The sequence below is a fragment of the Medicago sativa genome, chromosome 2, assembly GCF_051527215.1.
Source record: "Medicago sativa cultivar Bolivia chromosome 2, Bolivia_mono, whole genome shotgun sequence".
Taxonomy (NCBI): Eukaryota; Viridiplantae; Streptophyta; class Magnoliopsida; order Fabales; family Fabaceae; genus Medicago; species Medicago sativa.
Genome location: NC_140750.1, coordinates 7,793,860 through 7,815,199, shown reverse-complemented (window position 1 = coordinate 7,815,199; position 21,340 = coordinate 7,793,860). Strand labels below are relative to the sequence as shown.

Genomic DNA, 21,340 nt, shown 5'->3' with positions numbered 1-21,340 from the left:
AATGCTAATTTTTTTAAAAATAATTTTCTTTGGCAGTAATTCTATTTTGTTTTGGAATAAGTAAGATTTGGCTAACTTATAATTATCATAAATTCATATAAATGGTAGCTTGGTGAGGAAGTAATAGGAAGCAATGTTCCCATCGTAAGTTTTGACAAAGTAAATGGAAGGTATTATAAAATATATTCCCGAGTCAACATGGTACTTAGCATTAAGCAAGATTAGTAGTATTGGATAGATGATTTTAAATAGGTAGATTTATGGTAACACAAAGCAAAATGCAACTTCATTAATGAACATATTCGAATGTGGATTACACCACTTGCGGACGCACGGGTTGTACGGTTGGCGAATTTTTTTTCATCATTGTATAAATTAGATTAATGGAATAATAAGAATGTATAAGGACTTTGGACTATCTGTTTAGATTTTATTATAGATTAAGAATATAGAAGATTAACTTTTTGTAAATTGAGTATATAAATTTAGGACATGGATTCTCTAAAAAGCATGGATCCTAGCAATATCCATTGTTGAAAATTTTAAAGTGAATATCTTATTTTTGTAATAGATTTAATTTAAAATCAGTAACAACTTCTCCCGGGTATTTTAATTTTTTTTCAAATTGTAGTCAATGTCAACTTCTTTTGTGCTTTGTAGCAAAAGAGGGCTTAAGAGCAATGACTCTTTTGTGGAAAATTATTTTATCAATGACCACTCAACAAAAATTATTTTATCAGCGACAACTTGTCTCTTTTATCAAATTTAACTCCATTTGTGACAACTTATCGCGTATACTTGAGTTATTTCTAAGATTTTATAGGTGACAACTTGTTTAGCGTATTCCTAAAATAAACTTGTCTTATGTATGAAATTTAACTTTATTAGTGACAACTTATCACTTTTTTCTTTGTCAAAAAAAAAACTTATCACTTTTTTCATGCATTTTAGTTAAAGAGAGTTTAATATCGTTGTATAATAAAAGTTATGGTATAAATAATTAGTGAAAGAAGATACTCTACATTGAATCTTATTTAATATATCGATAACAAAGAGTATTTTATTAATGACCACTCAACAAAAATTATTTTATCAGTGACAACTTGTCTCTTTTATTAGAGTTAATTCCATTTGTGACAACTTATCATATACATTTGAGTTATTTCTAAGATTTTATAAGTGACAACTTGTTTAGCGTAATCGCTCTTAAAAAAAAGTTCTAATCTTATGAAATTTAATTTTAGTACTGATAACTTATCACATTTTTCATGCTTTTTAGTTAAAGGGAGTTTAATATCGTTTGTATAGTAAAAGTTTATCAGAGCAAATTTCATTTGTGACAACTTATTCCGTACATTTGAGCTATTTCTAAGATTTTATAAGTGACAACTTGTATTTTTTATCAAAGTTTTTTTCATTTGTGACAACTTATATTATACATTTGAGTTATTTATAAGATTTTATAAATGACAACTCATTTAGTGTGTTTACTCCTAAATAAAAACTTGTCTACCGTATGAAATTTAACTTTATTAGTGACAACTTATCACTTTTTTAATGCATTTTAGATAAAGAAGAGTTTTATATCGTTGTATAATAAATTCATGCATTTTAGATAAAAAAAAAGAGTTTTATATTGTTCTATAATAAAAGTTATGGTATAAATAATGAGAATTTCGTTATTGTGATATCATATTTTTTGATATATCAATAATAGAAGATACTTTGCATTGAATATTAAATAATATATCAATGAAAAATATTATTTTATCAATGACCACTCAACAAAAATTATTTTATCTATGACAGCTTGTCTCTTTTAACAGAATTAATTTTATTTGTGACAACTTATCCCTTTCATTTGAGTTATTTCTAAAATTTTATATGTGACAACTTGTCTAGCGTATTTTCTCTTAAAAAAACTTGTCTTATGTATGACATTTAACTTTATTATTGACAACTTATCACTTTTTTTAATGCATTTTAGTTAAAGATAGTTTATTATCGTTGTATAATAAAAGATATGGTATAAATAATTGGAACTTCATTACATTGATGTCATTTTTTTTACATATTTTTAAAATAAGACACTCTACGTGGAATATTATATAACGCATCGATGAAAAATATTATTTTCTGAATGACCACTTAAATTATTTTATCAATGTCAGCTTGTCTCTTTTATTAGAGTTAACTTAATTTGTGAGAACTTATCCCGTGCATTTTAGTTATTTCAAGGATTCTCGAGCGTATTTCCTCATAAAAAAAACTTGTCTTATGTATGGAATTTAACTTTATTAGTGACAACTTATCACTTTTTTTAATGAATTTTAGTTAATGACAGTTTATTATCGTTGTATAATAAAAGTTATGGTATAAATAATAGGAATTTCATTATAGTGATATCATATTTTTTATATATCAATAAAAGAAGATACTTTACATTGAATATTATATTATATATCGATGAAAAATATTATTATATCAATAACCACTCAACAAAAAATATTTTATCCGCGACATCTTGTCTCTTTTATCGGAATTAATTCTATTTGTGACAACTTATCCCGTGCATTTGAGTTATTTCTAAGATTTTATAAGTGATAACTTGTATTAGTGACAACATATATAACACTTTTTTCATGCATAAATTATAAAGAGAGTTTTACATCATTGTATATAAAAGTTATGGTCTAAATAATAAGAACATCGTGATAGTGATATCATGTTTTTTATATATCAGTGAAAAAATACTCTACATTGAATCTTAATTAATGTATCGATGAAAAATATTATTTTATCAATGACCACTCAATAAAAATTATTTTTCGAGTGACAACATGTCTCTTTTATAATAGTTAATTTTATTTGTGACAACTTATCATGTGCATTTAAGTTATTTCTAAAATTTTATAAGTGATAACTTATCGAGCGTATTTGCTCCTAAAAAAACTTGTCTACTGTATGAAATGTAACATTATTAGTGACAACTTATCACCGTTTTAATGAATTTTAATTAAAGAGAGTTTAATATCGTTGTATAATAAAAGTAATTGGATAAATGATAAGAACTTCGTTATAGTGATATCATGTTTTTTTTATATATCAATGAAAGAATATACTCTACATTAAATATTATATAATATATCGATGAGAAATATTATTTTAACAATGACCACTCAACAAAAATTATTTTATCAGTGACAGCTTCTCTTTTAACAGAGTTAATTTCATTTGTGAAAACTTATCCCTCGCATTTGAGTTATTTCTATGATCTTATAAGTGACAACTTGTCTAGTGTGTTTGCTCATCAAATAAACTTGTCTTATATATGAAATTTAACTTTATTAGTGACAACTTATCTCTTTTTTTATGCATTTTAGTTAAAGAGAGTTTAATATAGTTGTATAATAAAAGTGGTATATAGAATAGAAAATTCGTTATATTGATATCATATTTTTTTTTATATATCAATAAAAGAAGATACTCAATATTGAATATTATATAATATATCGATTAAAAATATTAATTTATCAATGACCACTCAACAAATATTATTTTATCCATGACAGCTTGTCTCTTTTATCATACTTAGTTTCATTTGTGACAACTTATCCCATGGATTTGAGTTATTTCTAAGAATGTATAAGGGCTTTGGACTATCACCTTAAAAAAGAGGGACTTTGGACTATCTGTTTAATTTTTATTATAGATTAAGAATATAGAAGATGAACTTTTTGGAAATTGATTTAGGACATGGAACCTCTTAAAAGCATGGATCATAGCAATATCCATTGTTGAAAATTTTAAAGTGAATATCGTATTTTTTATATATATAACGAAAGAAGATACTCTAAATGCATTTTAGTTAAAGTGGATTTAATATTTGTCTAATATTAAACATGGTTATAGTAATATCATTATTATTTAATATATTGATGACAAATTATACTTTATTAATGACTTCTCAACAAAAATTATTTTATCAATGACAACTTATATATTAAAAGTGGTATAAATAATAGGAAATTTGTTATATTGATATCATATTTTTTTTTATATATCAATAAAAGAACATACTTAATATTGAATATTATATAATATATCGATGAAAAATATTAATTTATCAATAACCACTCAACAAATATTATTTTATCCATGACAGCTTTTCTCTTTTATCATACTTAGTTTCATTTGTGACAACTTATCCCGTGCATTTGAGTTATTTCTTAGATTTTATTAGTGACAACTTCTATAGCGTATTTGCTCTTGAAAAAAACTTGTCTTATGTATGACATTTAATTTTATTAGTGACAACTTATCACTTTTTTTAATGCATTTTAGTTAAAGATAGTTTAATATCGTTAAATAATAAAAGTTATGGAATAAATAATAGGAACTTTATTACAGTGATATCATTTTTTTACATATATTTAAAATAAGACACTCTACATTGAATATTATATAACGCATCGATGAAAAATATTATTTTCTGAATGACCACTTAAATTATTTTATCAATGTCAGCTTGTCTCTTTTATTGGAGTTGACTTAATTTGTGAGAACTTATCCCGTGCATTTGAGTTAATTCAAAGATTCGCGAGCGTATTTGCTCATAAAAAAAACTTGTCTTATGTATGAAATTTAACTTTGTTAGTGACAATTTATCACTTTTTTAATGAATTTTAGTTAATGACAGTTTATTATCGTTATATAATAAAAGTTATGGTATAAATAATTGGAACTTCATTCTAGTGATATCATATTTTTTTATATATCAATAAAAGAAGATACTTTCCATTGAATATTATATAATATATCGATGAAAAATATTATTATATCAATGACCACTCAACAAAAAAGATTTTATCCGCGACATCTTGTGTCTTTTATCGGAATTAATTCTATTTGTGACAACTTATCCCGTGCATTTGAGTTATTTCTAAAATTTTATAAGTGATAACTTGTATTAGTGACAACATAACACTTTTTTCATGCAGAAATTATAAAGAAAGTTTTATATCATTGTATATAAAGTTATGGTCTAAATAATAAGAACATTGTTATAGTGATATCATGTTTCTTTATATATCAGTGAAAAAAATAATCTACATTGAATCCTATTTAATGTATCGATGAAAAATATTAATATATCAATGACCACTCAATAAAAATTATTTTTCAAGTGACAACATGTCTCTTTTATAATAGTTAATTTTATTTATGACAACTTGTCATGTGCATTTGAGTTATTTCTAAAATTTTATAAGTGACAACTTATCGAGCGTATTTGCTCCTAAAAAAACTTGTCTATTGTATGAAATGTAACATTATTAGTGACAACTTATAACCTTTTTAATGAATTTTAATTAAAGAGAGTTTAATATCGTTGTATAATAAAAGTGGTATAAATAATAGGAAATTCATTATAGTGATATCGTATTTTTTTATATATATAAAAGAAGATACTCAATATTGAATATATATAATATATCGATGAAAAATATTAATTTATCAATGACCATTCAACAAATATTATTTTATCCATGACAACTTTTCTCTTTTGTCATACTTAGTTTCATTTGTGACAACTTATCACGTGCATTTGAGTTCTTTCTTAGATTTTATTAGTGACAACTTCTATAGCGTATTTGCTCTTGGAAAAAAACTTGTCTTATGTATGACATTTAATTTTATTAGTGACAACTTATCACTTTTTTTAATGAATTTTAGTTAAAGATAGTTTAATATCGTTATATAATAAAAGTTATGGTATAAATAATAGGAACTTTATTATAGTGATATCATTTTTTTACATTTATTTAAAATAAGACACTCTACATTGAATATTATATAAAGTATCGATGAAAAATATTATTTTATGAATGACCACTTAAATTATTTTATCAATGCCAGCTTGTCTCTTTTATTGGAGTTGACTTAATTCGTGAGAACTTATCCCGTGTATTTGAGTTATTTCAAAGATTCGCGAGCGTATTTGCTCATAAAAAAAACTTGTCTTATGTATGAAATTTAACTTTGTTAGTGACAATTTATCACTTTTTTAATGAATTTTAGTTAATGACAGTTTATTATCGTTGTATAATAAAAGTTATGGTATAAATAATTGGAACTTCATTATAGTGATATCATATTTTTTTATATATCAATAAAAGAAGATACTTTCCATTGAATATTATATAATATATCGATGAAAAATATTATTATATCAATGACCACTCAACAAAAAGATTTTATCCGCGACATCTTGTGTCTTTTATCGGAATTAATTCTATTTGTGACAACTTATCCCGTGCATTTGAGTTATTTCTAAGATTTTATAAGTGATAACTTGTATTAGTGACAACATATATAACACTTTTTTCATGCATAAATTATAAAGAGAGTTTTACATCATTGTATATAAAAGTTATGGTCTAAATAATAAGAACATGGTGATAGTGATATCATGTTTTTTATATATTAGTGAAAAAAATACTCTACGTTGAATCCTATTTAATGTATCGATGAAAAATATTAATATATCAATGACCACTCAATAAAAATTATTTTTCATTTGTGACAGCTTGTCTCTTTTATTTAAATATATAATGCTAGAAATTTCTCTGCTTTGGAGTATATGTAAATATTAACTTTTATTTTGAAATTGGTTTTCAAAATTATTTTATCCGTGACAGCTTGTCTCTTTTATCAGAGTTAATTTCATTTGTGAGAATTTATCTCGTGCATTTGATTTATTTTTAAGATTTTATAAGTGACAACTTGTTTAGCATATTTGCACCTGAAAAAACTTGTCTTATGTATGACATTTAACTTTTTTAATGACAACTTATCACTTTTTTTAATGCATTTTAGTCAAAGAAAGTTTAATATCCTTATATAATAAAAGTCATGATATAAATAATAGGAATTCGTTATAGTTATATTATGTTTTTTACATATATATAAAATAAGATACTCTTCATTGAATATTATATAACGTATCGATGAAAAATATTATTTTATGAATGACCACTTAACAAAAATTATTTTATCAATGACAGCTTGTCTTTTTTATTGGAGTTAATATAATTTGTGAGAACTTATCCCGTGCATTTGAGTTATTTCAAAGATTCTATATGTGACACCTTCTACAACGTATTTTGGATCTTCTATTCTTGGTTGAAGTATCTCTAGTAATATTAAATGATGAGCATATTTTTTCCCTTCTAACACTTGTTTCCTTATTTCCCTTGATGTTGTACCATTTTGGTCTTGACTTAATTTAAGATCATCGCTAATGTGGAATTTGTTAATCCATATGTGTGTTGAAGAGATAATGAAATAAAGTGGAGTGTTTGTATTTTCTAACCAATAGGTGTGTTGTACTTGGCTACTTGCACATATGAATCTTTCCCACATAAAATTGACTTTTCCAATTTTGAAATTTCAAAATTGACAGTATATAGTTTGATATTTCCCCCATAAAATTGTACTATAATTATTGATTAAAATATACTATTAGGAAAAGTACTCATTGCTATAATAAGATTAGGTCGTATAGGAGAAAATTGGATTAGACACAACTATTAAAGTTTGTAGTGTGATCAGCCTATGAGCTATTTCTTGTATATAAAAATAAACATTATAGGCTGATTTGATATGTTGGAAGTGTGTCTCATTACTCTTTCCAATGTCATTGCACATCTAAAAGAGATGGTGACCTCTGTTAAGTATTGTTAATTAACAATTGACATAATTGGATTGGTTGGGACAAAGATTAAGTTATGTATTATTCTCCCGTTATTGAAATCGAAAATATATACACAGTTGGTTAATTCGAAATGGAAATTGAAATATATATATATATATATATATATATATATATATATATATGTTAATGGTCTATGATTATGTGAACTATGGATATGATATTAAGAATATTTATGTTTATCGACTGTATTTCGATATTATACAAAAACAATTAAAAGAACAATTTGAATTAATCAATCTGAAAATAAATTTCATAGTTATAGTATAACTTTTTATTTGATATGATTTATGTGATCAACATATAAATCAATGCTTTAAAAACCATCAGTTATTGTTTTGTGATAATGTACATATATATAGAGAATTTTCTGAAATATATGTATACAAATGTGTGGCAAGTTGGAAGTAAGACATTTGTAATAATTTATTATTTGAACTTGAATATATGGAAGTAATTCATGATAAATCATATATATATCCTGATAAGTATCAATGTTGTAAAATCGTTAATAGAAGAAGCAATAAATGATATAAAAGGTAGATATAAAAATATTAACATAGAAGTTATATATAAGTTGCTGGGAGTAATTTTAACAAAAATAGCAACATTGTTTAGAATTGCTACATATGATATTAACTGAACCAAAATTAGCATATGAGGTAACGCCACATATGGCAATTGAGTGTTTAAACATATGTTACATAGCAAAAGATCAACTACTAAGCAGATATTAATCTCTAATCAGGTTACTTGCGACATCATTATATTCAACTTCCACCTCCAACTTAAACCTGGAAAAATTTAATACTATATGGATAAACAAAATCTTGTTTAAAAGGAATACGTCAATCTATATTTTGTATTTTTAAAGGCATACCTCAGATTGATAACATTTGTCTCATACCTTTTAGAACACAAAAGAGGTAAAGTATCACCCTTGGCAGCCCTCGAACATTTACTGGATGCTTTGTACTACCAACCATTCTTGGAGGGTTTCACTTGATTGATTTTCACAACAGTTACACACACATTTGTCTATGATAAATAAAAATAGTCAATACATTCCATGGATTTAAAGTAATATAATATCATCCACTACTATCAGTTACTACCATATAATATAATGCCAACCATTCTTGGAGGGTTTCACTTGATTGATTTTCACAACAGTTACACACAAAGTTGTCTATGATAAATAAAAATAGTCAATACATTCCATGGATTTAAAGTAATATAATATCATCCACTACTACCAGTTACTACCATATAATATAATGCTAAACATCGTATCACATATAGTGTCGATGAATATATAAAGTTGAGATTAATCATTTCAATGGATATAGTATAGAGCAATATTTCTTAATCATACCTCCCGAAGTTGCAAAATGTCACTTAGTGGCAGAACAACACCAATGCCAATGAATCTTTCAATAAAGGATGATTGAGACAGAGATGATGAAGATTGAGTTAAGAGTTGTGATTGAAAACTCAACTGTTGACTCTGTGACAAAGTTGCATCGTCTAAAGGTAACCTGAACACATTCAACGCAATAACTACCATAACTCATCTGGAGTTAATGACATATAGAATTGTTATATTGGTTTTGACATAGTAAGTAGTAAGTACCCTTTTGAGAATTCAAGCACTTCTGTAATTTCAGTATTTATGAAGAGTTTTGTAGCATTCCATGCATTAGAGACACCAAGTTCATGCTTATCTATAAAATGCATTTATAATAAAGCAGATTAAATATATAAAGAAATAGTGCATGAATATAAAATGAATAAGATTTTGTAAATACTGACATTTTAGCATTAAATTGAAATAGAATATGAAATTGTACTTCAGATCTTTCATCCAGAAGTTAATCTAAATTTTCCTACTCCCAGGCACAGTTTCAGTGTAACCTAACTCATGAAAAGCTCCAATGACATCTATGCAACACATGAAAATTGTTAATGACATAACTATAAATTAATTGATGAACACATCAACAAAAGGATATCACATAAATTATTTAAACTAACCTATAAGCATATCTGGCCTTACACCTCTCTGTTTGATCTCATCAAAGTCTTTGAAATTGAAGGATGGTTTTGGTATTGCTACATATGATATTAACTGAACCAAAATTAGCATATGAGGTAACGCCACATATGGCAATTGAGTGTTTAAAAATATGTTATATATCAAAAGATCAACTACTGAGCAGATATTAATCTTTCTTTTCACTCTTGATGTTTCTCCTAAACTTTGTTGAAGATTGTTTGGTTGAGCATGTATCTTGGCTTTCGACGTCTTTACCAAGATGAGAATATGCACTTCTTTTCCCTGGTGTACGGGAAGACTGGCCATCAAGCTCGTTCTCACAGAATCCAAATAGTGTTGGCTGCAACAACAATAAGTTATGATATTATTATATATGACAATATGATGATTATGAGATGTATCTAATATATTAGGAATGAAAGTGAATAAACTCACAGTTGGGAGAGTTTCAAGACCATCAATACTTTCAGAGTCATTGGGTATGTGATTAATCTGGCATGGAAAGAACACGCTATGTATTATGTATTATAAAATAGCAAGTGACAGAAATATTAAGTGGGCGGAAACAATAGCTCTTCAGTTCCAACACCTTAAATCTGCAAAAGTTCTTCCACCTACATAATATGATATAAGTATGTTCTTATTAGAATACTAATTGATATGTACGTTTATTTAAAAGCTCATGATTTATATTCATATTAACATCGTACATGATCTTTTGGAAATAAATTTTTGATCTTTTCAATCACCCCATCATCCTCCTTGACTGCTTGAACCGAACAATTATCCCATGTTGGCTGCCACTTAACTTTACAAACAACTACTCTCTTTTCAAGTTGGTCCAGCAGTATTGGATATTCCAAAGGATTCGTGACGCCAGCCTAAATGAAATAATGAAGTTATAACAGATAATATATAAGAATAAACTGATAAAATATGTTTCATATTAAGTGTTTTGATAGCTGTCAATATTGTATTAATTAGGTGATTTCAAAATTAAGAAGATGATGATGAATACTAAGGAATATAGAAATACATCAGTCATGACCCTCTGAGGTCAGCAACCATAGTTTCAAGCAATTCATTGCACTCACGAGCCAAGAAGAAAAAAAAGCTTACTTGCGACATCATTATATTCAAATTCCACCTCCAACTTAAACCTGAAAAAATTTAATACTATATGGATAAACAAAATCTTGTTTAAAAGGAATACGTCAATCTATATTTTGTATTTTTAAAGGCATACCTCAGATTGATAGCATTTGTCTCATACCTTTTAGAACACAAAAGAGGTAAAGTATCACCCTTGGCAGCCCTTGAACATTTACTGCATGCTTTGTAGTACCAACCATTCTTGGAGGGTTTCACTTGATTGATTTTCACAACAGTTACACACACATTTGTCTATGATAAATAAAAATAGTCAATACATTCCATGGATTTAAAGTAATATAATATCATCCACTACTATCAGTTACTACCGTATAATATAATGCCAACCATTCTTGGAGGGTTTCACTTGATTGATTTTCACAACAGTTACACACAAAGTTGTCTATGATAAATACAAATAGTCAATACATTCCATGGATTTAAAGTAATATAATATCATCCACTACTACCAGTTACTACCATATAATATAATGCTAAACATCGTATCACATATAGTGTCGATGAATATATAAAGTTGAGATTAATCATTTCAATGGATATAGTATAGAGCAATATTTCTTAATCATACCTCCCGAAGTTGCAAAATGTCACTTAGTGGTTGAACAACAGCAATGCCAATGAATCTTTCAGTAGAGGTTGATTGAGACAGAGATGATGAAGATTGAGTTAAGAGTTGTGATTGAAAACTCAACTGTTGACTCTGTGACAAAGTTGCATTGTCTAAAGGTAACCTGAACACATTCAACGCAATAACTACCATAACTCATCTGGAGTTAATGACATATAGAATTGCTATATTGGTTTTGACATAGTAAGTAGTAAGTACCCTTTTGAGAATTCAAGCACTTCTGGAATTTCAGGATTTATGAAGAGTTTTGTAGCATTCCATGCATTAGAGACACCAAGTTCATGCTTATCTATAAAATGCATTTATAATAAAGCAGATTAAATATATAAAAAAATAGTGAATGAATATAAAATGAATAAGATTTTGTAAATACTGACATTTTAGCATTAAATTGAAATAGAGTATGAAATTGTACTTCAGATCTTTCATCCAGAAGTTAATCTGAATTTTCCTACTCCCAGGCACAGTTTCAGTGTAACCTAACTCATGAAAAGCTCCAATGACATCTATGCAACACATGAAAATTGTTAATGACATAACAATAAATTAATTGATTAACACATCAACAAAAACATATCACATAAATTATTTAAACTAACCTATAAGCATATCTGGCCTTACACCTCTCTGTTTGATCTCATCAAAGTCTTTGAAATTGAAGGATGGTTTTGGTATTTCATGTTTGTTAACATTATGATGATTGTTCCACCAATAAACACTAACCTAAACTTATGATCAGTGGCTTTGATGGTCATCTCATTTTTCTCTGCTTCAAATAACTAATCAGAAACATATTATGAAGATGATATTGAAGACAAACAAAATACAAAAAATAACCAATTACAAATTTGAATTTTTCCATTATTAAGAAAGTGATTCATAAAACAACCCAACACTTTAAACATGATTATTGATGCTAAAGAACCCAAACAATAAACTCCATTATAAAATTATGAACTTTGATGATAAATATATTCATTGAAGCAAAAATAATAAAAATGAAAAATCAAACATAACCCAACACTAAGACACATTATAAAATTATGAACTTTGATGATAAATATATTTATGGAAGCAAAAATAATGAAAACGAAAAATCAACATAACCCAACACTAAAACACATTATTTTTTTTTCACGTTATAAAAATATGAACTTTGATGATAAATATATTCATGGAAGCATAACCAATGAGAAGGAAAAATCAAAAAGAACCCAACACTAAAACACATTATAAAAACATGAACTTTGAAGATAAATCTATTCATTAAAGTATAGATGATTAAAATCAAAACTGAAAAACAAAATCAGCACTAACCCATGTTATAAAATATGATCTTTGATGTAAAATCTATTTATGCAAGCAAAGAAGATAAAAAACAAAACTGGAAAACAAAGCCAGCACCAACCCATTTAACAAAAACCGAAAAAAAGCTCTAAAAACATACCACGAAGATGAGTTGATAATAGTAACCTGCAACAGAAAAAAAAAATCAAACAAAACCAAAGATTAATTGGATAAGAATCAGCAAAAATGTAGAGGAATAAATAAAAAAAATGGAAGAATGAAAGAATAATGAAGCTTATTTGAGTATAGAAGAGATAGAAGCTTGCAATGGGAAAATGAAATGAGAGAAAGATGTTTCTACTGATTTAACATAGTTGGGAAGAGTGAAACAATAATATTAAACAAAACTTTGATTGTAGGTTTGAAATTCAAATTTAGAAGAGGGAAGAAAGTGTGGGAAAAGCTTTTGAAAAGAAAAAAGTTTTGCCACTTGTCAGCACACGAATTACACCACTTGTCACACAAAGCAGCTGCCAAATGTCGGCCTGTGGTGCAGCGTGCACTCCTTTCTTATATTATAAGAGATTGGTCAAAAACAATGGAGAGAGAAAAAGGAAGAGAGAGGATAACAACATCATGTGAGTATGAGAGAGAAAATTGTCCAAAAGTTGTCAAAAGTGGTTGTCAAAATATCATTTCTCTTCTTGAAAAAGAAGAGAGTTTTTTTTTTTTGACAGAAGAAAAAGAAGAGAGTTAAATAAGTTTTTTTAGTCTTTTAATTTTTTTCACACGATATGTTTCTCGCATACTATTTTTTTCTCTCTAAAATGATATTATTTGTCTAAATTATATAATCCAAATTATTTTATAGAGAATTTTGGATTATACAATCTAAAATATTTTACACTTCATAATTCATATTGATACGAACAAAAACTATAAAATAATTTCATGGATCGTATTAATGGGAATGGGGTGAGTGTGTGTTTGAATTGGAATTGGAACCTTACTTGTTGAAACCTTTTCGTTTTGGGAGGAGGAGTTAGTTACCAACCTTATGGTTATGATTGGGGATTGAAGAGTGTCTCATGAGAAGGATGGGTGGAAGTGGAGATTGGATGATGATAGAGTTTTTTCGGTAAGCTCAATGTACAAGGTGTTGGAGGGGTTGCTTATTTTAGAAGATGGTTTGAATCCGATGGAGGAAAAAGTGTTTGGCTACCTTTGGAAATGTCCGGCCCCGTCAAAGGTTGTTGCTTGCTTTTTCTTGGAAACTTCTTCGTGATCGGATTCCTACTAGGAGGAATCTTGCCATTCGGAATTTATTGGATCTGGAAAGTTCGACCAATTGTGTCTTTTGTAATGCTTCGGTAGAATCTTCAACGCGCATTTTCTTGCATTGTAGTGTAATTTCTAGGATTTGGAGGAAAATCATGGACTGGCTTCGGCTTAACTTTTTAATCCCTTATAATTTGTTTGTTCACCTAGAATGTTGGAGTGGGGAAGCGATGGGAAAAAAGATGCGGAAAGGGTTTTGGTTAGTTTGGCACGGAATTATCCGGGTAATATGGAAAGCTAGAAATGCGAGGATTTTTGAAAACCATATAAAAGATGTGGAGGAGATGGTCGAAGAGATTAAGGTGTTGTCTTGGAGATGAGTGTTGACAAGATTGAATGTTTCGCCTTTGCCTATTTTACGAGTGGAAGTGGGATCTTGGAGATTTGCTTAAGGACGTAGTTTAAAGGGGGGAGGGACTGTTTTGAACTGTGTTGTGCTCTCTGGTTTCACAGCAGTTGTGCTATTTTGTCCTATAGGCGGCTGTTCTACTTCTTAGTGGTGCTGCTGTCTTAAGGGGTGCTGAGAGTATTTTTCTGCCTGGGCCTTTTCTGCTATCTGGCCTGGGAGGGGTAGTCTTTGCTGTTGAATTCTGCTCTTTACCCAAAAGTTTTTGCTCATTCTCAACTGAATTGGCCAAAATACCCCTACGCATGTTAACTCACGCTGAGATTTACACTAACGTGAGTTAACTCATGCTGAGATTTGCACTAGCGTGAGTTAACTCATGTTGCGGGAGTTAACTCACGCAGGGGCATTTTGGTCATTTCATTTGGGAATGAGCAAAAACTTTTGGGTAAAGAGCATAATTCTTTGCTGTTTTTGTGAGGCCTGTTAGTTTTTTATGGTCTTTTGTTTGTCCCCCCCTATTTTTCTGGTTTTTGGTGGTTTTGTGGTTGGGGTGTTCCGCCTATGTACGACACCCAGTTTATTTTTGTATTGTTGTTTTTCTGACCTTTGCGTATCTTGTGCAAGTTATGCGTAATAAAATTTGATGTTTCATTGACAAAAAAATAATAATTGCTGTTTCAAAAAAAATGATGGTATTAATGGTTAATGGTGACCATGATACCTTGAACCACTATCGGCTAAAAACTAAGAAAGAAAAGTGAAGAATGAATAAATTTTTGAATAACGCAAGACTATTTAAATCCATAAAACAAGTTTAATGTTTAAAACTCAATTCACACATCAAAAACCGTCTAAACCTAAATGTAACACCACAATCCACATCCTAAGATGATGTAAATTATATAATTCGAATACATTCCTCTTATATTTCAAATTATATAATCCGAATACACATGGTTCACACACATGCCTCGGTTGAAATTATAAGATGAATGATGATGAAAAAGGTGTTTCAGAAGTTGCATATAGGAGTATGTTTCAGAAGTTGCATTATGACCTGATCCGAACCAATCAACGCATTGCTAGTTTGGGTTGGTTCGCATTTCACAGAAAAATTACAGATTTCTTACGCAATCTAAACCCAAAGAAATTTGATTGTATCAAAATGAGTTTCACAAAATTTATTGTTGATTGCATCAGCTGAAGCTATTGATCTCTTGTTACTTGTCAGCAACGCAACAGGTAAGCACATAAATTAGATTATTATTGACATGGATTGTAAGTGAGATCTATGTTAAAAGTGTAGTAGTAGTTACATCACAAACAGCCAAATTTAAAGAACCATGTTGAAAAAGATAAAAACTAGTAATCTATCCGTTTCAAAATGAGTGTCACTTTAGGCAAAAAAATTTGTTTCAAAATGAATGTCACTTTACATTTCCAATACAACTTTAATTTTTTTCTTCCAACTTTACCCTCTCCAACTTTTCTCTCACACAATTTTCAATGCAACTTTAATTTTGTTTTTTTCTTATAAAGTAAGGGCAGTTTAGTAAAAGCGTTATATCCAATGATTATTTCATTTCATTTCTTAATATGTGTGCCAAAGCCTAAAGCGACACTCATTTTGAAACGGAGAGAGTATTAAAATTGGATGGATCAGCAAAATGAAGATGATATGATATGATATGATATCAGCGTGTTTTTGGATTACCATGTTGATAATGTTGATGATTAGCCTTGGATTTATAATCTATTTGTTTTGGATCTAACCCAAATGGAAATTTTAATCTGTCTAAGGTCATTATTTTGCTTGGACTTGTAATTTACTAATTGCTAGTGACTACATCAATTATCCTTTTGTTTTTAACTCATTATTATTGCCATTTTTATTGTCAATAATAGTGATGATTACTGTGTTGCTAAGGTAATGTTTAGTTAAAATGAATAAAACAATTAGACAAGGGGAGGGATTTAAGTAGATATTTTCAACTCCTATGTTTATCCTACCATCAAAACACACTATCACTCCTAAAAATCTTTAAGTAAAAGTGGTGGAGTTGGCCTGCTCTGCCGGATTCATGCAGATTATGATTGTGTTTTTTAACATAAGAAACAAAGATTCTGAGAAACCAGAGAATATTGGAATTGAGACTGTACTAATGATACAAGTGTTTTTTCTCATACGCAACATGAGTTAGATAAATGTTCATTTTACATATATATATTTGGCCATTACAAAAATACCAATGTACTACTTGTTATATGTGGAAGAAATTTGAGATTTCATCATTTTGTTTAAGAGTGTATTATTGTCTACTTGCTCCAGATATTTTTCCCGGTGGGTAGCCCTATGGTATTACATAACTTGCTCCAATTATTAACAGCAACATATCTTAATATTATTGTACACTTATGCATAATTCTTATTTTTTTTATTGCATTTTGATGTATTTACATATACATGTGTAAAGATTCTTTTGTCTTTTCCATCCCTTCCAAACTAAAAAGACCTATATAGTATATAGGAAGGGAAAGGGGTTGAAAATGACAAGTATCAAATATGACAAAAACTACAACTGTTACTAATACCTACGTAGTTGTCTCATGGTTACATTAAAACATAAATTATCCTAGGATCTGCATCCTCGTTCTTAAAGGTGGTAACGTGAGAGCCAAGAATTATTGTAGACTTATTCATATGTCATTATTTGCATTCATTTATTTTATAATTAAAGTTCTAAATTGGGGACTATAACCATATTTTAATGTAACAAACAATCAAAACAGGACAACTTTTGCATAAGATTATCAGTTTGTCACCTTTTCATAACTGCTATGCGATGATAATATAACATAATTAGTTGTCCAAAACACTACACAACATGAATTAATTTCATAACGATACAGCTTGTCTCCTTTGTAAAACCTTTAACTTTGTGTCGATATCAACTATACGGCCTGCAATAGTGACATATATATATATATATATATCTATATATATATATATATATATATATATATATATTGTTGTGTTATGACTCAAAAATTGAAGATTTGGAAAAGTGAAAAAACGTGACACGATTTGGCAACCGTGTCACGATTTCTGAGGGCCGAATGCATGTTTGTCTTGGAGGAAAAACGTGACACGATTTTGGGAAAACGTGACACGATTTTCGGCTTGCTGGGCACGTTTTCAGGATAAGGTTGGTCGTACCTTGGGTCGTACGTATCAATCGTGGCACGATTTGGACAAACGTGACACGATTTTGACAGATCTGAAACACGTTATAAGCATTCTTTGACCCATTTTGTTGGGTAAGCTTGGTGAATCTCATGGAAACCAAAGGATGGAACTTTTAGGGTTTTAGATACTAAAGGTTGAGGGTCTTTGGGTGAGGTTCAAAGCTTCAAGATGTGAATCTTGGAGAACCAAAAGAGGGGGCTCTTGGGAAAAGGGTTGGTGCCTTTTGGGGAAGATTCATGGGGTTGGGAAACACATGAGTGAAGAGTCTTTTGTAAGCAACATGGGTGAGTCTTGTGAAACCAAAAGAGAAGATCCTTAGTGAAATCAAAGGCTAAGGGTTGGTTCTCTTTTGGGGGTTAGATTTTAGTGTTGGGAAACAATTGTAAACACCTTGGGAGAGTGAAAATTCATGAGTGTCTTGTTCATTGGTGAGATTGGGAAAATGGGTAGAAATTAGGGTTGTTCTTTGTGAGCTTGTTGAAGCTAATTTCTTGTAACCCATTTGTATCTCTTTGTAAGAACTCATTGATAGTGGATTGGAGAGATCAATCTCTCCCCCAGAGTAGGTCAAGTTGGACCGAACTGGGTGAACATTTCTTGGTGTTGTTATTTTTCTTTACTCTCTTTATCTTGTTTATTCCTTGGTTGGATTGTGATTTTGCTATGCACTTGGTTTATAGACTAGGTTTATATTGTTGTTGTTGCTTGTGGTTAATTTTGGTTATTGGTTGCCATTGATACTTGCTCCACACATCATAGTTTGTATTGGTGTGATTTTGAGTCCGAATTCACAACATATATATATATATATATACATACACACAAAAATAAATTATGTGCATACACTCCAAAAATGCGTGAATGAAATGACTCAGGTCTCTTACAACATAACAGTGGTCCTAGGGTTCAATCCAGTCCTGAGAATGTAACAACGTTAAAACTCTTAAGGGAGAGTTGTGCCACCCTCGTGACTCTATCTAACTCAAGGGATTAGTCTATATAGGTTCACATGAAGGATATCCGATTAACAACAAAAAATAATTATGTGCATAGGCTTTTGACATGTTGTTACTTGTCATTATCCTATAGCTAAAAATGCCGCTTTCAAATTTAAGTTTATAAATGATCTACAATTGAAGTTCAAAAGGTTCGTCATCCAAATTTAGTGACACAACTTGAGACATCAAATCTATTTTTATCATTAGAAATCGAGCTAAAAAACCCGAAATTTACAAATATGGTAGCACATGCAACTGATAATGGAATCCGTAGCCGAAAGAAATCATCAAGAGGTCACCACAGGTTTGTAGGAGTTCGTCAAAGGCCATCCGGAAGATGGGTAGCAGAGATCAAAGACTCACTACAGAAAGTTAGGCTTTGGCTTGGAACATTCGACACAGCCGAAGAGGCAGCTCGTGCTTATGACACTGCTGCTAGAGCTTTGAGAGGTGCTAATGCTAGAACCAACTTTGAATTTCCAGAATCTGAAACAAATGGTGGTGGAGGTTCGAAGCGCGGTGCTGGTTCCAAATTCATGCCAGAGAATACAGAACCTTTTTCTTTTGAAGATGTCAGTGACTCAGGTTCAGGTTCAGAACAAGGTCTTCTTGGTGCACTCAAGGCCAAACTCTTCGACGGAAAAGAAGGGAAATTTTCATTTTCATTTCCTTCTGGTAGCATGGTTTCAAAATCAACTCAAAATTGTTCTGGAAAGAAAGACTCATCATTATCAGCTACTTATTGCCTCTCTCAAATGAATGAAGCTCATGCAAATATTTTACCTAGTTCTTTGAGTATTTCGTCAAACACTTTTGCTAAGAGTGTGGCTATCCCAAATCATGATCATGAAATTGGTCAAACACCATCTATGACAAACATGTTATGGTCCAATGAAATGGAAAATGAATTTCCTTGGCCTATTCAGATGAGTCATGATGTTCATGAGAATCATGAAAATAGTACTAGTATGCTTGCATCTGGAAGTACATCAAATTTTGCATGGCCACTAATAGAGTCCAATATTGACATGACATGTATGGACCAAGGGATACTAAATAGTAACAGAAGTGATCAAATGAATATGATGAACATGCAGTTACCACCTCTAATTGGTGGAGGAAGTAGTGATGGGTTTTGGACATTGGATCAGCAGCAACAGTTTGTGCAATGTGAGAATAATAATAGTTGGTTTGGTTCTGGTGGTGGATCATGGGATCCTCTTCTTTATGTGCCATCTGAGCTAGGCTAGCTTGATTAGGTTAATAATATGTAATGTCAACGAAAGAAATCTTAATTTGTCAATTTTAATCTAGATCTATCTACAAATCATTCTTTTACCTTGTCAATTTTAATCTTCAAAGAAATCTTAGCATGCATAAAGATTGACTGAATTTCTTCTATGAGGGTATTAAACTAGAAGAATGTTGTGTTTGTTCTTTACCTTATAACATGTAACAATAATTTTCATCGGTTTATAACATGTAAAGTATTATTTTATTTATCTATAATGAATTGCAAGTATGCTAGAGAACAATGCTCATCTTTGAGTCTCTAATAATTTCATTCATCAGTTTACTGGGGAAAAGAATTTGATCAAAGTTTGAATTATTCTTTTGGGGTGAAGCTAAGCTTGTTAAGGTACTTCTCCAAAAAATTGTCAAGAACAAAGTTAATGTTTTTTTTTTCTTTTGAAAAAAATGATATTAATTTATTCAAGTTGATAAGGTATATCGATACAATACAAATTCAAAGTCACTAAAATAAAAAGGATGAGTTTACGAGCAATCTCAAAACATCCATGTTAATGACATAAAAAAAAACAATGTACATAAGTCTATATTTATGACAATATTCAAGTGTCCATAATTTTCATGCATCCGGATTTGTAACATTGATGACGCCAAAGTCTGAATGAATTTGCATTTGATCAAAGCTAATTTTGAACCTTGATAAAATAAACACCATAATAAAACGAAAAATAAAAAACACACCCCACAAAGACGGGTAATCAAAACAAACAATGTCGTGTTAAGATGACGAAATCACAAAAACATATGAAAGAAAACTAAAATTGCTAACAACCACAATGACTAAAAATATTAAGAAACCATACATAGTAAAATTATTTTGGAACATATGAAGTCAACATCTTAAATGCATAAAAAATGTTATTTTCAATATAAAATTTACTTTTTTTTTTCTTAACAAGTGCCTCATTGACCTTAGTTAACATGACCCTTGACAAAGAGAGAGAGAGAGAAAAAAAACAATGAATGATTTCATATGAAAGTTAACCATAAATCACCAATTTTCGGTAGATATAAGAATAAGAATAAAAATGGTGACAAAGAGAGACAATAGGGTCCTTTTCACATGTTAAGAACAAAGCTAATGTTCATAACAAGATTAAGTGAGTGATTATATATATATTTTTTTATAAACAATACTACCACACAAGACCCTCAATTGTCCTAATTATTATAAAGTTATCA

At 29.4% G+C, this 21,340-nt stretch overlaps 2 protein-coding genes across 19 annotated transcripts; one reads left to right on the top strand and one right to left on the bottom strand.

Annotated features, from left to right (window-relative positions):
• Positions 1 to 8,361: 8,361 nt before the first annotated feature.
• LOC146944145 (uncharacterized) lies at positions 8,362 to 13,503 on the bottom strand. Of its 18 annotated transcripts, XM_085742535.1 has the most exons (17): positions 13,076 to 13,456; positions 12,228 to 12,407; positions 12,006 to 12,134; positions 11,827 to 11,917; positions 11,569 to 11,731; positions 11,101 to 11,231; positions 10,947 to 10,987; positions 10,538 to 10,708; positions 10,417 to 10,441; positions 10,263 to 10,319; positions 10,083 to 10,167; positions 9,806 to 9,883; positions 9,622 to 9,712; positions 9,405 to 9,495; positions 9,147 to 9,309; positions 8,679 to 8,809; positions 8,362 to 8,565 (listed from the first exon to the last, which is right to left on the bottom strand). In XM_085742535.1, the coding sequence occupies exons 2-8, from the start codon at positions 12,235 to 12,237 to the stop codon at positions 10,659 to 10,661; spliced, it is 615 nt and encodes a 204-aa protein (XP_085598661.1). In that variant the 5' UTR covers positions 12,238 to 12,407; positions 13,076 to 13,456; the 3' UTR covers positions 8,362 to 8,565; positions 8,679 to 8,809; positions 9,147 to 9,309; positions 9,405 to 9,495; positions 9,622 to 9,712; positions 9,806 to 9,883; positions 10,083 to 10,167; positions 10,263 to 10,319; positions 10,417 to 10,441; positions 10,538 to 10,658. The 18 variants fall into 18 exon arrangements, with proteins under 18 accessions (XP_085598661.1, XP_085598653.1, XP_085598647.1 ...); XM_085742527.1 differs by having other exon boundaries at positions 9,584 to 9,712; positions 9,806 to 10,167; positions 13,076 to 13,503; XM_085742521.1 differs by having other exon boundaries at positions 9,584 to 9,712; positions 9,806 to 10,167; positions 10,263 to 10,338; ... (1 more) ...; positions 12,228 to 12,394; positions 13,076 to 13,503.
• Positions 13,504 to 18,707: 5,204 nt separating this feature from the next.
• Positions 18,708 to 20,288, top strand: LOC146944144 (uncharacterized). The gene has a single exon (XM_085742515.1). It carries the CDS (start codon positions 19,087 to 19,089, stop codon positions 20,095 to 20,097), a length of 1,011 nt encoding a protein of 336 aa, XP_085598641.1. The 5' UTR covers positions 18,708 to 19,086; the 3' UTR covers positions 20,098 to 20,288.
• The last annotated feature ends 1,052 nt before the right edge of the window (positions 20,289 to 21,340 follow it).